Source organism: Monocercomonoides exilis, assembly GCF_001643675.1.
Source record: "Monocercomonoides exilis strain PA203 chromosome Unknown scaffold1-2713096, whole genome shotgun sequence".
NCBI lineage: Eukaryota > Preaxostyla > Oxymonadida > Polymastigidae > Monocercomonoides > Monocercomonoides exilis.
The window spans coordinates 620,195-635,089 of NW_027150546.1; the positions used below are offsets into that span (position 1 = coordinate 620,195).

General features: G+C 36.4%; 3 protein-coding genes across 3 annotated transcripts; 2 read left to right on the plus strand and 1 right to left on the minus strand.

The window, feature by feature from the left end:
• Positions 1 to 32: 32 nt before the first annotated feature.
• Positions 33 to 2,847, minus strand: MONOS_6022 (putative palmitoyltransferase swf1). The gene is made up of 9 exons (XM_067876221.1): positions 2,592 to 2,847; positions 2,445 to 2,539; positions 2,208 to 2,378; positions 2,075 to 2,143; positions 1,936 to 1,947; positions 1,734 to 1,804; positions 1,380 to 1,495; positions 1,097 to 1,231; positions 33 to 949 (listed from the first exon to the last, which is right to left on the minus strand). Exons 1-9 carry the CDS (start codon positions 2,820 to 2,822, stop codon positions 287 to 289), a joined length of 1,563 nt encoding a protein of 520 aa, XP_067736214.1. The 5' UTR covers positions 2,823 to 2,847; the 3' UTR covers positions 33 to 286.
• Positions 2,848 to 2,907: 60 nt separating this feature from the next.
• MONOS_6021 (uncharacterized protein) lies at positions 2,908 to 6,498 on the plus strand (the record flags this gene model as incomplete). Its single annotated transcript, XM_067876220.1, has 2 exons — positions 2,908 to 4,043; positions 4,293 to 6,498. 2 exons carry the CDS (start codon positions 2,908 to 2,910, stop codon positions 6,184 to 6,186), a joined length of 3,030 nt encoding a protein of 1,009 aa, XP_067736215.1. The 3' UTR covers positions 6,187 to 6,498.
• A 3,954-nt stretch (positions 6,499 to 10,452) lies between these two features.
• On the plus strand, positions 10,453 to 14,038 carry MONOS_6020 (uncharacterized protein; the record flags this gene model as incomplete). The annotated part of the gene is made up of 5 exons (XM_067876219.1): positions 10,453 to 10,648; positions 10,697 to 10,827; positions 10,875 to 11,222; positions 11,304 to 13,317; positions 13,458 to 14,038. The coding sequence occupies 5 exons, from the start codon at positions 10,453 to 10,455 to the stop codon at positions 14,036 to 14,038; spliced, it is 3,270 nt and encodes a 1,089-aa protein (XP_067736216.1).
• Positions 14,039 to 14,895: the final 857 nt, after the last annotated feature.

Here is a 14,895-nt window from a genome sequence, read left to right on the forward strand (position 1 = left end):
CGAGTCTTTTCTCATGATAATGATTGTAAAAATGACATCTTCATGCTGAACAGAATTGTTCAACACATTCATAAATCAAAAGATTATTGAAAATTCCTTAAAACGTGAAATGGCTTGTGAATGACAAAAGAATATCGTTTGTGCAACATAAAAGATAACAATTTTATGGATATTTAAAAATAAGTAAATAAAAAAGCAATCCAAAGAACACAATATCCAACATAACTTCGCTTAAAAAAAATTGAGACAACAAAAAAGAAAAGAAAAGATAAAATAAGATAAGAAATTATCTGACTTTCACTTTCTGCGTTCCTGGTCTGACCAACTCCTTTGGCTTCACTTTTGGTACTTCCTGTGAGCCCGAAGACGAAGAAGCAGATGGGGTTCCATTTTTGCTTCTCCGCTTCTCTCTCTCCTCTTGCAGCAGGCGCGCTTTGGTTAGCGTCTCTTCTTTCAGCTTCGCATACAGCGCTCTCCACTCCTCCTCCGTCAGTGAATCATCTATTTCTTCATTCTCTTCTTTTCCTCCTTCCTTTTTCTTGTTTTGCTGTGTTTTTCTTCTGTTTCTGAGCTCGGCTCTTCTTTTGTCCTTCTCCATTCTCTCTCTTTCGTGTCTTTCGACTTCTCCTCCCTTCGGGTCCCGCATCCAGTGAAACAGAGAGCGGTTCGGGAAATACAGCGGCCAGATGCCGCTCACTGCACAGCGCGACATTTCATCCGATTTTGATTTCTGAACACTTTTCTGTGGATGCGCATAGCAAGGGCGCTTATAGAGTGGGTAGATAACTTCCCACCAGTTGGCTAATATGCCTCGGTTGTATCTGTTTTTCAGAGGAACTTTCATGTCATCGGCAAGGTCTTCTTTGTAGCGCGGGGGGACATCACGGATAAATCCTTTTCCATCCACGATTTTAGAGGCATCGGAGCGATTTTTCTTTAATTTGTCCCACTGGAAATATTATTGAATGGGAAAGAAAAGAAAAGAAAAGATTCAAAGAAAGAGAGATTGAGAGAGATTGAGAGAGAGAGAGAGGAAGATAAAAAGAAAGAATAAATTTATTAATAAACACATATATCATTTTCACGAAAAGCACACTTTGAAAGTCTCAATGGTAGTTGTATTGACGGAGGCCAAGTAAACGTGATATGCGAAGAATGAGAAGAGAACAGCAAACAAACAGAGAGAAAACAGAAGAGTGACAATTGTCCATATGCGGAATCTGAGTAAAGCCTATTCAATGTTACACAGAAAATACGAGAAAGAGAGAGAAAGAGAGAGAAAGAGAGAGAGAAAGAGAGAGAAAGAGAGAGAGAAAGAGAGAGAAAGAGAATATTTCAAAAAATAAAATAAGAATAAGAATAAGAATAAAAGAACTAACTTGTATGGCAATCTGCATTCCGATTTTGATGATACGTCCATCTGGAAGTTTTATTGACTTTCCATAAACTCCTCCAACAGTCACGAATTTGTACAGAACTTCAATGCACATGAAAGCTAAATAAAATGTTCAACAGAATTATAGAGCAAAAAAAAAAACATGTGAAAAAAAATATGAAAATACAAAAAATTGAAAAAAATGCATGAGGTTTATATGACAAATATCAACATTGATAATATTTATTTTATATTGAGAAGATTCATAAAAAAAATAGCGAAAAATAAACAAAATCATTTTAAATTCATTATAACAAAAACATATTTCAACAAAAACGATTGTAGTGAAAATGCATACTGATGTAGAAGCACGTTGCAGAATTCATAAAGAGAAATAGCAGAAAATAGCGATAGTTTCCAGCTCCAACACTAATTTTGAAGGCAAAGAAAATGTTGCCATTAAGGTTATTAAATAAAATACATAAATAATTAGAAATACATCATTTGAATGAGGAATATTTAATTTGATAAAATATAATCAATACGTCGATAATGCAAACCAATTATTTATCCTATTCATCGTTTTTGAAGAATTTTAAACACGAAATTTCGCAAACCATGAAAGACATTTAGCAGTAAAAAAGCAGCAAATTGAAAAGGGTATGTCTGAAAAAAAGAAATGTTCTATATAAATCAAACCATGGACAATGATGATCATTCTTTGCAACGCATTTATGACACATGGAACAATGTCTTGTTCGAGGAGGCCTGAACAAAGTTTGTGTTTAGAAAATCAAATGTTGAGAAATGAACTGATATGAAAAATTCACACCGAATTGTTTTGCAAATTTCACAATAATGAATCTCCGAATCCAAAACTCCATCATATCCATAAGCCCGTTCAAAAATCGGAAAGTTTTCTTTTGTCACATATCCCACGGAAGCACAAGACGCAATAAAGAAAGAAATAACAGATAGGATGATTAATCCAGGGATTGCAAGACTTAAAATAGAATCAATAATAATATTTTGCTTAAAAAATATTTTGCTTCTTATAAAAATGTCAAACTTGTGCATAATGCTTAAATACTTTCCATCTAAAAATGGAGCAAGTCCAAATACATAACCAAAAAACATTCCTCCTGCCAAAAGAAGATAAAATATCTAATTTTTTAAATAAGTTTTGATATTTAAACATAAATTTGAAAAATCTAACTTGCATAAATGGATTTTTCTCTTCAGAGCAATAATGAGAGAGTCTTTCACAGGCATTTCTTTCATTCTCATTTTTTTGATTTTCTCCATTTATTTGTTTTGATGGATGGAGCATCAAGTATAACTTGTTTATGAATGTTCCTCTAAACGCCGGGAGACCTCCAAAAACAAGAATAAAAACAACAATCATAACGCTGACGACCACCGCCACAAGGAAAACTCCTGTTTGCATTTTTGGTTTTCCTTTTCTTTTATGTATGGGAATGATCAAAAGAAAAATCCATTCAGTTTTTTAAAGAGTCGTTGAAAAGGTAATCATGCAAGCTAAAAACAAATCAAAAGCGAATTCAAAATCAGGAGTTGAATCTGAACTTTCAAAGGCGCAGCAATCTTTAAAGAAGCTTCTGAAGCAATATCAAGACGATTCTTTGAAAAAGGGAAAGAAATATTTTTCTGAACTTAACACGATGCTTGATGAAATGAATTTTGTTGAGATGTTTATGACAATAACAACTGACGACTTTGCAATTTTTCAAAAAATAATGAATAATGAATTACCTTCAAACGAAACTTCCGTACTTCAAATCATACGGACTTTATTGAAACGTGGAATTGGAAAATGCCGAAATACTTCTGAAAATGCGTTTGCGTATCATCTGGAATTTACAAAAATAATAAACGACTTATATGAAATTTTGACTCAATTACGATGCTCCGTTCTTATTATTCACATGAGTGCTGAAATTGTGGCATTTTATCTTCATGGAAAGTACTTTAATAAGGACATTTTTATACTGGCTTTTAATCCTATTTTTGATGCACTTAAAGGACCAAGAGTGTATCGTTCTTATGCAAGATCGACGTGGGAGGATGGATATCTGCTTGTTGGATTAAAATCACTGTGCGACACATTCGTTGCAAAATGCCTTTTAATTCAGCAATACAATTTGCACAAAATCATTTTGAAATTGCTTCAGCACTCTTCTGTTTATGTTCGTGGGTTAGCCTGCGAAGTGCTTGGAGAGCTTCTTCGTCACATGGAAAACGCGATTGACGAGACAGTTATGGATAGCCACGTGTTTGCGCTTATGCAACCCCTTTTGGAAGGCACACTCAGTCTCATCCCCAAAACGGCTCCCCAGATGCGGTATGTGATGAGGAGTGCAGGGGAAGCAGGGGCGCATCTGCTGCATGAGATTGTGGAGGCTGTGGATGTCTGTTTGTGTGGAAGTAGAAGAGCTGCAGTGTTTTTTGCGCGGGCAGCAGCAACGGGCGAGGCAGAAGTTGAGCTGTTGGCGAGGAGAGAGGAGGAAGTGAAGGAGGCGGAAAGGGCAAAGGCGAAGAAGGATGAGAAGGAGAAAGAGGAGAGAATAAAAAACGTGATGAAAAGAGCTGTTGTTGAAGGGAATGAAGTCTTTCACTGTGCAAAATGCGGAAAGGAAGCAGAATTTCGGTATGAGTTGATGAGAAAGAGGCCAACAAATAATTCGAATTTTTTTTTAGAAATAGGATTATTTTATTATTCTGTCTGACTAAATTATTCCTTTTGATTCTTTTCTAATTTTAAATGAAAAAAAAATTCATTCTTTTCTTTTCTTTTTGTCCTTTGCATTATGATGTACTTTTTTCTCTCTCTCTCTCTCTCTCTCTCTCTCTCTCTCTCTCTCTCTCTCTCCTTTCCCTCCATCGTTCTCCCCTTCAGATGCAGCCGCTGCAAGCGCACTGCATATTGCTCAGCGAAATGCCAAAAACAAGACTACCCCAAACACCAAAACGAATGTTTTCTCCCCATTTCATCGAACCCTCTTCTTGCTGCTTTTCCTTCTTTGGGCAAAGGACAGCCTTCAGTTGCAGTTGTGCCAAACACCTCGCTCTTCCACCGCTTCATTCCATCTTCTTGCAGAAAGCAGACATTTAAGATCGTTCCTGTGCAGCCACTGGCTTCAAACTCTTCGAATTCGAATTCGAATTCGACTTCTGCTTCTTCTTCTGCTTCTCTTTCAGCTATTTCTTCTTCTCTTTCTTCTTCTTCCATTTCATCTTCCTCCTCCTCATCATCATCAACATCATCATCATCAACAGCAACCCATCCTTCCTCCTTCGTGTTTTCCCCTCACAAAACTCGTCTTCCTTCTCTCATCACATTCAATTGCTCTCAATCTTCTTCTTCTTCCACTCACACACTCCAGTCTCTTCTTCAACGCTGTGCTCCTCCTTTGACATTCAAACCGCCTCTTCTCAGAGATTCTCCTGTTTATTCTTCAATTTATTCGTCATCATCATCATCATCATCATCTTCTTCTTCTTCTTCTTCTTCATTTTCTTCTTCCCTTCTCAAACTTTCTTCTTCTTCTCCCAAACAACCCAACTCCTTCCTTCCTTTGCCTACAGCTTCTGACTGCCGCTTCTGCCGTCTTCTTCTTCTTTCTCTCCTCTCCATCGTCTCCAACAGCCTCTTCCACCAAAACGATGTGGAAGAAACGATTGTGGAGGCAGCGTTGAAACTTTTGTGCCATCTTCTTGAAAGAACAACGAGGGAAATGACTTTGCTGTTGTTTTTGAGTTTGGATGAGTATGTGATAGAGAAGGAGAAGAAGGAGAAGAAGGAGATTGAGAGGAGGAGGAAGGAGGAGAGGGAGAGGGAGAAAAAGAAGGGGAAGAAGGAGAAAGAAGAAGAGAAGGAGAAAGAGAAGGAGGAAGATGAGGAGGAGGAAGAAAGTGGAAAAGATGTGACGAGAAGGAAAAAGGCAGCTAATCAAAAAGTTAACAAGACAAATAAAGAAGAAGAAAATGATAATGATGCAATTGAAGAAGAAAATGAAAAAGAAGAACTAGAAGAAAAAGAAAACAACGAAGAAGAAAAAGGCAAAGAAGATGAAGAAGACGAAGAAGAAGAATCTGAGAAAGACAGCAGCATGAACAGGCTGTTGCGTGTAGTGAGTGGAGTCATCTGCTTCTCTCAGCATCTCTACCACCGCAGCATCGCCAGCCATATCCTCTTTATTGTTCTGGGAAGGCTGAAAGAAGGCGCAAAAGCAAAAAATAAAGTACCTTTTGTATTAGCTCTGTGTAATGAGCGATTTTCTGGTTGTTTTGGGAATGAAGAGGAGATGAAGAGGACGTATTGTGAGTGCTATACGAGGGCAGTGGCGCAGCTGGAGGTGTTTGGAGTGGAGAGAAAAATGATTGGAGAGTCGATGAAAGAGATGAGCGAAATGAATGAGATGAATGAGATGAAGGTGAGGGCAATGGATGTGGTGTGTGTGGTGGAGGAGTGGAGGAAGAACAGAGAGAAAGTAGAAAAGGCGATGATGGATACGAAAGAAGGAAAATCGAAGATGAAGGCAAAGACTAAAGTTGAGAAGGAGATTGAGAATAGAGAAAGGAGGGTTGGGCTGGAAATGGAAGATTCAGTTGATGCGTTCCATAATATTTCTGATGGGGCGAAAATAATTAGGGAACTGAACCGGGCTTCGTTGGAAAATGAATATGAAATTTCAGGAGGCATTAATGGGAAGAATAAAGAGACGAAATGGGGAATTGTCTTTGATTTAGAGCATTATGTGGGGTATCGTGATGAGCCTGATTTGATCTAATTTTTTTTGTTTTTGTTATTGTTGAATAATTTGCGTGTTGTATTTTTCTTAGACACCGTTTATTATTTTCCTTTATTTATAATTTCCGATCATTTTTGTTGAAGAACTGTTGAATATAACTTTTTTAATTATAAATAGATGAGCTCGTTTAATTTTTTGAAACAAAATAAATAAGATAAACTTTCATAAATTCGAAAAAGAATGATAAATTTTAATAAGTGTTTTTATTATCATTTTTGAAACTTCAAAATCATTTGTTTTTGAAAAATCAGATTTATATTTACAGAACGAGAAAAAATTATTATTGATGAATGATCGTAATATTTATTCGTTTTCTTCTTTTTCATATTACCTCTGGAACCCAGTATAAAACAAAGCTGGAACCGAAATATTCGTGAATCCTATCGTTTTGGAAAATATCTGGAAGGAGATATATTTGACAAGCTTTTGTTGGAACATGATATTGCTTTGAAACATCTTTCTACGAATCATCGAAATTGCTCTCTTAATTATCATAGAAAGACAGAAACAAAAATAAATCAATCCAATTTGCAATCAATCGTATGAACGTCTTTCAAAGTTTCCATTTTTCAATCAATATGATTACTAAAATCTGTAGATTGACGAGCTTTTGACTTTTTCAAAGAAAAGCAGTGAAAACTCAAAAACAATGTTAAAAGGTTCTTTTCATTTACTGCAACGCATATTGAATAGTTTGTAAAGTTTTTTAAATTTTTGAAATAATTTTCATTCATTCACAATTTCAGAATGTAACTTTGATGACTATGAATATTTTCTTTCGCATAATGGTATTTCTTTATTATCAAACGTCTTTATATCGGTCGAAAGATACGACATGATGGTTTGCTTCGAAAAATTATTATAAAAAAGATAAATTCAAATTTTTTCTTCTTAATGATTTACAAAATGGCAGAATGAGATATTAACGTGCTTTTTTGTTCTTGGTTTGAATCAGTTCTGTTTGTTAAAAGATGAATGATCCAAAATTTTCGTTCAATTTTTCCAAAATTTTCATTTTCATTTTGAACAATGAAAAATTATTTTATAAAGCAAGAAATAGCAAAAGAGCCGCAAGACAATTAGCGTTTTCTTTATCATATGAAAAAATGGTCAATATACTTTCCGAAATTCCAGTATCATTTCTTTCTTCAAAAGACGTGGATTCGTTGTTACATCTGAAGTGGCAAATACTTTTGTGCATAAGCATTATGAATAAGAAATCTGGAGATCTTAGTACTTTATTTATAAACAAAGGAGGCTTGAGAATTCTTGTTGACGTATTAAAGGATCTTGAGAAAACAAGACTTTTTTCCAATTGTCGGCTTACGAGGGAAAAGTATGAAAAAAGCAGTGAAATTTCATTATCTGCAAATACCACTGAAGAAAATTCATATCAATCCAGCAAATCTGCGAGTGCTGAACAAGTGCCATCTTCTTCTTTTTCGAAGTTAATTTTGTCGAATGATGGAATATCATCCGATCAATCTTTAAATGTTTCGCTCATCGGCCTTTCTTCAGAATTGATATCTCTTCATAACGATAGGATTTTAAGTGATGCCCACAAACTAGGATTTACTCGTCTTTCATTATTATCGTCAGCACTATTATTACTGGCTGATTGCTTGAAAGTCATCAAAAATGATAGATATTGCATACCTAAAGCTTCTAACATAGTTTCAGAAATGGATGAAATGATTAACGAACTGAAAGAGCATCATGCAAACTGCCTTGATATAAACTCTGAATGCGAGGATGAAATCGAAGATGATGCAAGTTCTTCAGACGATTTGTTTTTGGATAGAATAGAGGAGCAGTCTCAACTCAACTTGAAGTCTTTTCCTTGTGAATTCAAAGACGAATTAAATGAAGCTCTGTTGGAAGATGAAGAAAATGAGAACAAGAAGGAAAAGCTGATTAACTTGACTGAATCTGAGTGCAAGAGTGGCTTACTGGACGTGTTTCATTCACTGGATGTGACACTTCAGCAGGATGACAAATCGTTTTTAACTTCAATTTGTTCTGATTTCATTCAGCTATTGGTTTTGTTATTGCATCGTTCAGGCTATTTCTTTGAAGAAAAACTGAATGTTGTGAAAGAACTGCTTTCGATTATTGAGTCATCACTTGAGATTTTGGATTTTCTTTCAGAAGATGGAGACAATAATTCAATTAAGGTATATTAACATTGGTTTTATTTTCATATTTAACCTAATTAATTCTGACAATATTTTTTATAAAAATAACTGAATGTTGTCTGTGCTATTTATTAGGCTCTTTCTTACACGCATCCCTTTTCGCTTCCTCTTTTTTTAACTGTAATTTCGTCTCCAACTGTTAACTTCTATTCAGAATCACCAACAATAATGAAGATAATATCACTTTCATTGTCTTTGATTTCAAAAGTTGCATCTGACTCAACTTGTCGTGAATGGCTTCTCAATCATTCAACTATCTCTTTATTGATCAACATGTGCTATGCAAACAACCATCAAACTGTTGATATAAGCTCTTTCAGTACGAAAGGTATTGCTGTTGATGGAGAAAAAATTGTCTTTGAAGAAAGGAGGAAAGATGAAGAAATGCAAAGCGAACGATTCCCAATGCAAATGACGAACGAGAACAAAGATGAAGTCAAAACAAACACAAAAATTGAAGTGGAAAATGAACATCAGCATGATTCATTTCCATCTCATCAAGATAATTTCAATTCAAAGAGAATGGAAGAAATGTTCAACAAAAAAGATGAAGAAGGAATGTGCTTTACTGAGCAGACAAGTTCATTCAACGAAGACTTTCTTTGCCCATCTGAACTGTGGAACAGATCTTTAATGTCACACAGTGTTTCTCCAATTTCAAATCCATTTCCTTCTTTATCATCGATGTTACCGTCTCCATCATTTTCTTATTCATCCGTTCATCCTGGTTTGTACCAATCAGATTTTCAAAAAGATTTTATTCCTTTTGCTTCATCGCATCCTCCCACAAAACAATTCGCATCTTCCTCTTCTGCTTTTTCGTCCTTTTTAATAGATTCAGAAATGCTTCTGTGTGCAATTCTTTCTGCTTTAATATCTTTGCTGTCGTGTGAGTCACATGAAATAGCCTCCATTTTGTCGAGTCCATCATCTAAATATGCTTTTCAAGTGTTCCAGCATTCAACGTCCATTTCTGAACCTTCTTTATCAATTTCGCTTCTTTCTTTAATCAAGCAAACATTTAACCACAAATCAATTTCTGTACAATTGCTTTCATTGTCTCTTCTTCATTGTGTTATTTCTCGTTCTGCTCATGTTGCTTGCTTGTATATCGATCGAGGTTTGCATATGAGTCTTGTGGAAGGACTCGATAAAAGGCGAAGAAAAGTGCAAGTTACTGTATTGCTGAATGTTTTGTACTTAATCAGAGCAGAAGAGAAAAGAAGAAAAATGGCTGGATTCGATTTTGGAGAGATCGAAAAGAATGAAATAACAAATGAAATTGAATTGTCTCGTTCTTTACGCTTTGCTTCTTCATCTTTATGTAATTCCTCTTTTCCAAAAGAATCTTTATATTCATTACCACTTCAAAGCCGAGCATCGTCCAGATCCTTTTCCTTATCATCATCATTCTTTTCAAATAAAGTTCTGAATGATTTATCTTCAACTCCATTTCCTCAAATCTTGAGGGCATTGAAGCACTCAAAATTTATTCAGTTGCTTTCTCTATCTTCTTTCATACTTATTCGATATTGGGAACCGTTTGAAAAGGAGTTAGCTGAAATCTGTGCAGCTGAGGAGGAAGAAGAAAAGAGGAGGGAAAAGTGGTTTGGAATGAAAATTTTTTAAGATTTTTTAGTTTTTATTTCAAAATTTTTTACAAGAAAAACAAAATGATTCTTATGTTTATTTTTCCCATTACTATCAAGGACTAAAAATATGGAATATTCGAAAAAGAAGTTTTGATGAATACAAATCTAAAAAGAAAGACATTGATGTTCTCTCATAAAAAATAAAGTGCGATGAAAAAAATATTAACATTTAAATTTTAAAAAATATAATTAATAAATAAAAAAATAAAAAATAAAACAAAATAAAATAAATACAGATAGATAAATATTTGAAAATTCAAATTTCTTTTTCTTTTTCTGAAATGCAAATTTCAAACCGAGATATTTTCCTTTATTCTTTCTTCTAGTCTTCCATAATTTTCTTTTTTAATTGTTTAAAGAATTTTTTTATCCGTGAAGCTAACGAGGAAGAAGGTTGAATGAAAGCCTCAAGTTTCGAAAAAGCCTTTTTAGAAACTGTTTCTCCAACGCAACAAGATTCTCCTCGTTCAGAAAGAGCAAAAGCACAATTATTACTTCAGATGAAGCAAAGTTATGGAACAGCCTCAAACAAATGGAACCAATTGGAGAACTCGAGAGACCTTTCTGCATTGTTTCGATTTGACTTGGAAAAAGGTGTGTATTGCTTGTTTTTTAAGAATGCGATACAAAATGATTTTTCAGAAGCTCTGGCTTATGAAGATAAGAAAATAGAAGAAGAGAAGGAAAATGAGCAAATTAGAGAACAATTAATTCAAGAAAGAATTCAAAGGATTCGTGCAGAAAGTTTGAGGCAAGCAGAGAAGCAAAGAAAAGTTTGATATATTTTGAACGCTTTAATACTTAGTAACAAGTTTTTAAGTTGGAAACTAGAGCTGGACTTAAGCCAGTGCGTCGTCAACGTTCACTTTCTCCTTCGCATTATCAATTAAGAGACGAACCTCCCAACCCACCAATAGTCGTGAAAGATTGGAGATATTTCAATGCAGTTACACCGGATCAAAAACATATATGGAATAAAAAAGACATGATGACTCCAATTATGGTGTATTGCAATGAAAGACCGCATCTTACGCAATGGGCAAAAGAAAAAGAAGAAGAAAGACGTTTAATGGAAATTGAAGCTGAAAGGAGAGAAATAGAAAGAAAAGCGATAAAAATTCAAGAGATACGAGAAAAAGATCGAGAAGCAAAAGCAAAACTTGAAGCAGTTTGCTTTTAAAATTCTATCATAAAAATATTAATTTTTAAATTTTTTACAAAATACAAATATTTTATTTATCACTACCAGAAAGAAGAGTCTTTACGCCTTCCATTCAAAGAAACTAAAAAACGACAACTGCGCCAATCACAGAAAATGCGGTCGTTCACACCGACTTCCACACGACGATCTGCATTTGCAGGCACTCCAACATCTCATCTTGCTGCCTTCTCCAAAACCACAGCCTCTTATCTTCCTCCGCACTTGCAACAGCCTTCTTTGGCAGATGCTATTTTGAACTCAGACAAAATCGTCTTTTCCACCAGTCGCTTGAAAGGCGAGCAGTCTTTCAATGGAGAAGACAGCTACAGCAACTTCAGCAACTACAAAAGCGAAGCAGGATTCTCTGGACAGCCACAAGCTTCTATGACTCTTCCGCCACGCTCTTCACACACAGTTAATTCTTATCAAGATCTGTCTATTGACCTACCACCTTCGCAGTACCCATCTCGTTCCTTTGCTCAACGGTATCCTTCTTCCTCTTGCTCTGCCTCTGCCTCTTCTTCTTCTTCTTCTATGAAAAGGCAGAACATTGGAAGAGATTCCGATGAGAAGTCGTGTGAAAGCTCAAGCGACGGCGAAGAAGATGTTGAGCTTCTTTTTGACAGGCAAAGCGGGTTTGCTTCAGAGCTTCTGAAGACGCCGCCCACGTCGCCAGCTGCGGGGACGAGCGAAACTGGCGCTTTTTCATTCGATTTGGCAGCATCGCCTTCGTTCTCTGAGACGTCTGCTTCATCTTCAGACACATTCTCTGTCTTTCCACAGCGTTCAGCAGGTTCAGACTCATCTGCCAATACTTCTACTCCTTCAGATCAAAGTTCAGATACTGACACACCCACAAAGTCCATTCCACCGCTGTTTATTTCTGTTCCCGGCGAGCAGCCAGGCGAAGAGCTGCATTCCGCCCGGGTGCCTCCGCTCTCGCCGTGTGCCATGCCTTCTTCGCTGCCTATTCTGACTTCAGCTAACCAGTCGTCGTCGTCACCTTCACAGGAATCCTCAGCACTTTCTGAAGGGTCAATGGCGTTTGCAGCACAGCCAGAGTCACTTTACTCAGAGCAAGTTAACTCTCAATCTTCATTGGCTGCTTCTGACAGCACAGATGGGAAAATTACTTCAAATGTTGCCGATGGACCTAAATCTTCACGTATTCCACATGCAAAAGTTGTGGCGTTTTCATCTGCTTCATCTGAGTATGATGAGAACCAGCCCAATGAAGATTCTGCTATCGAAAGCACTTCCAATCAAAAGAAGAAGAAACTGCTGAAAAAACAACCGCAAAGATTGGATTTGACTTCTTCTTCTGCTTCGCTCTCTTCAATCTCTTCATCATTGTTTTCGCCCAACAACCAAGATGAAGAGCTGAGGCCGTTGTCTGTTCAAATCACAACAGGACCGCTTCGATTTGTGCAGCAATATGAAGGAGAAGAGGAAGGAGGTGAAGGAAAAGGAGATGCTTATGTTGATAACAAAGAAGCATACGGAGCATATGGTAAACAAAAGAGCAAGACAAGTGCATTGCTAAATGCAAGCTCAAAGGGGAAGAAGAAGTTCAAGGGAAGTGTTTCTGGACTGAGGGACACGAAGCCACTGACGCCCATCAGTGAAGAAGAGCGGCAGTTTCAGCTGGTGAAAGAGCGAGACAAGTTCCGCGAGCTCGAAACAGAACGAGAATGGAAGGCGAAGACAAAGAGAGAGCAACAAGCACAGCAGACATTGCAAGGACAGCAAGGACAGGAAGTGGAAGACGGCCGACTGCGCCTTTCTTCCAGAGATGTGCTTCGGATGACGCAGCAGGATGGGTTCAGCACAATGGCAGGCACATCCTCTGCAGCAGCGTCTTCACCTTCTCGCACGCTTTCTTATACTTCACTTGGCTCGACACCTTCTTTGAGTGCATCTTCTTTGCAGTATTCGACAGAGTCTTTGGCAACTGCGCCGAAGGCGAGGCCTACATCAGGCTATGGATTGAGACCATCTCGTGATGAGCCGTCTGTGCTGGAAGAAGAAATAAGGCAGATTGCAATGACAAAATTGAAAAATGGTTTGTGATTTTGTTGAGTTTTTTATTTTTTTTTAATGAAATAATTGCATATTTAATATTTCTTTTGATTTATATATTAATAAATGTTATTTTATTGAAAACATAAATAATACTTCTTTTTCATTCCATTTTGACGTTAGCCACAAACAATCGTCTCAGACACAACAGCCCAGTGCGCCCTTCTTCTTCCACATCCTCTTTGTCTTCGGCCTCAAAGACATCTGTTCAAATATCCCCTCCTTTAACACCAGTCACTTTGACAACCGCGCGTTCGAACTGGTTTTCCTCTCTGCCCACAAACGAGTCGAAGAAGCGGTTTTTCGGAGAAACGGAGAAAGGGAAGCGCTTGCTGATGCAGCTGGGTGAGATGCACAACCCAGCGCCACGTGAAATACTGCCAACGACTCCAACAGCTGAGATGGCAGCCTTTGCTTCCTCAGCAGGCTTTTCTGCATTTTCTACTACTTCGGCCACGCAGAACCACTCACTTCGCCCAAAGTCCTCGATCACTTATAACACTCCCCCTCTCTCGCCGTTCACTTCTGTTGCCCCAACTTTTGCTGCTTCTGGTGCTGCTAATAGCTCAGACTCTCGCCCTCGCTCTGCTTTTGACTTCTCCTCTTCGAAGTCGTTTTCTTCGTCTTCTTTGGCTCGCGACCGCCCTTCTTCGAATACTCTTAGATCTTCTCGTACTTCACTTCATTCACAGAAATCTCTTTGATGTGGAAAAATGTATAAGACAAAAATTATTTTTTTTTTTTATTTTTTTCTTCTTCTTTCACTTTTTTTTCTGTCTTTGTGATTTGAAAATTTTTTTAACTCCACAAAAGTGAATTTGCGTATTTATGTTCATTATAACTCCTGTTAAGATTTCTAATATTAAGCACTTTTTGTCCCCTTTTATCTGAATTTTATTTCGATTGATTGGCTTTTCTGGAATTGTATTAAGTGCCTTCAATAGATGAAGATATTTTTCAAGTTAAGCAACTTTTAATTTGAAAGTGCATCTTCGTGATTTTTTTTAAACCTTTCACATTTTGAATTTTCTTTGAATTATCACTCCAAATATCTTCTACAGCATCTTTTTTATTTGTTTCTTTTATTTTCTTTCAACTTTCTTGTGATTTATTAAAGAACGATTTTTTTCTTTTTCACCAAAACAGTTTTTGTTGTTAACTCCCACACATCGCTTTGTTTTTAAAAAAAAAAAGAAAATTATCTTTTGCAAGTTGAATTTGTCAAAAGAATGTCAGATTCATCATTATTAACAAATGGCTTGATCAACTTCTCGCAAAGAACAAATGTTCACTTCTTTTATCAAAAAAATCACATTTTAATTGCAAAAAACATTGTAGATTTGATGATCTTTCTGCCTGTTTAGAATAACTCTGTTTGACAAAACAAAAATATAAAAACCGAAAACGTAACACCAAACTCAAATCTTAAAATAAATCAGAAAGGAATAACAAATTTTGAAGAAAATCAAAATATCCTTTGTGCAAATAACAGAATTTCAAGCAGAAATAATCCACAAATAATACCAGCCTGTTAGCGGCATGGTCCATTCAAAAGACACAC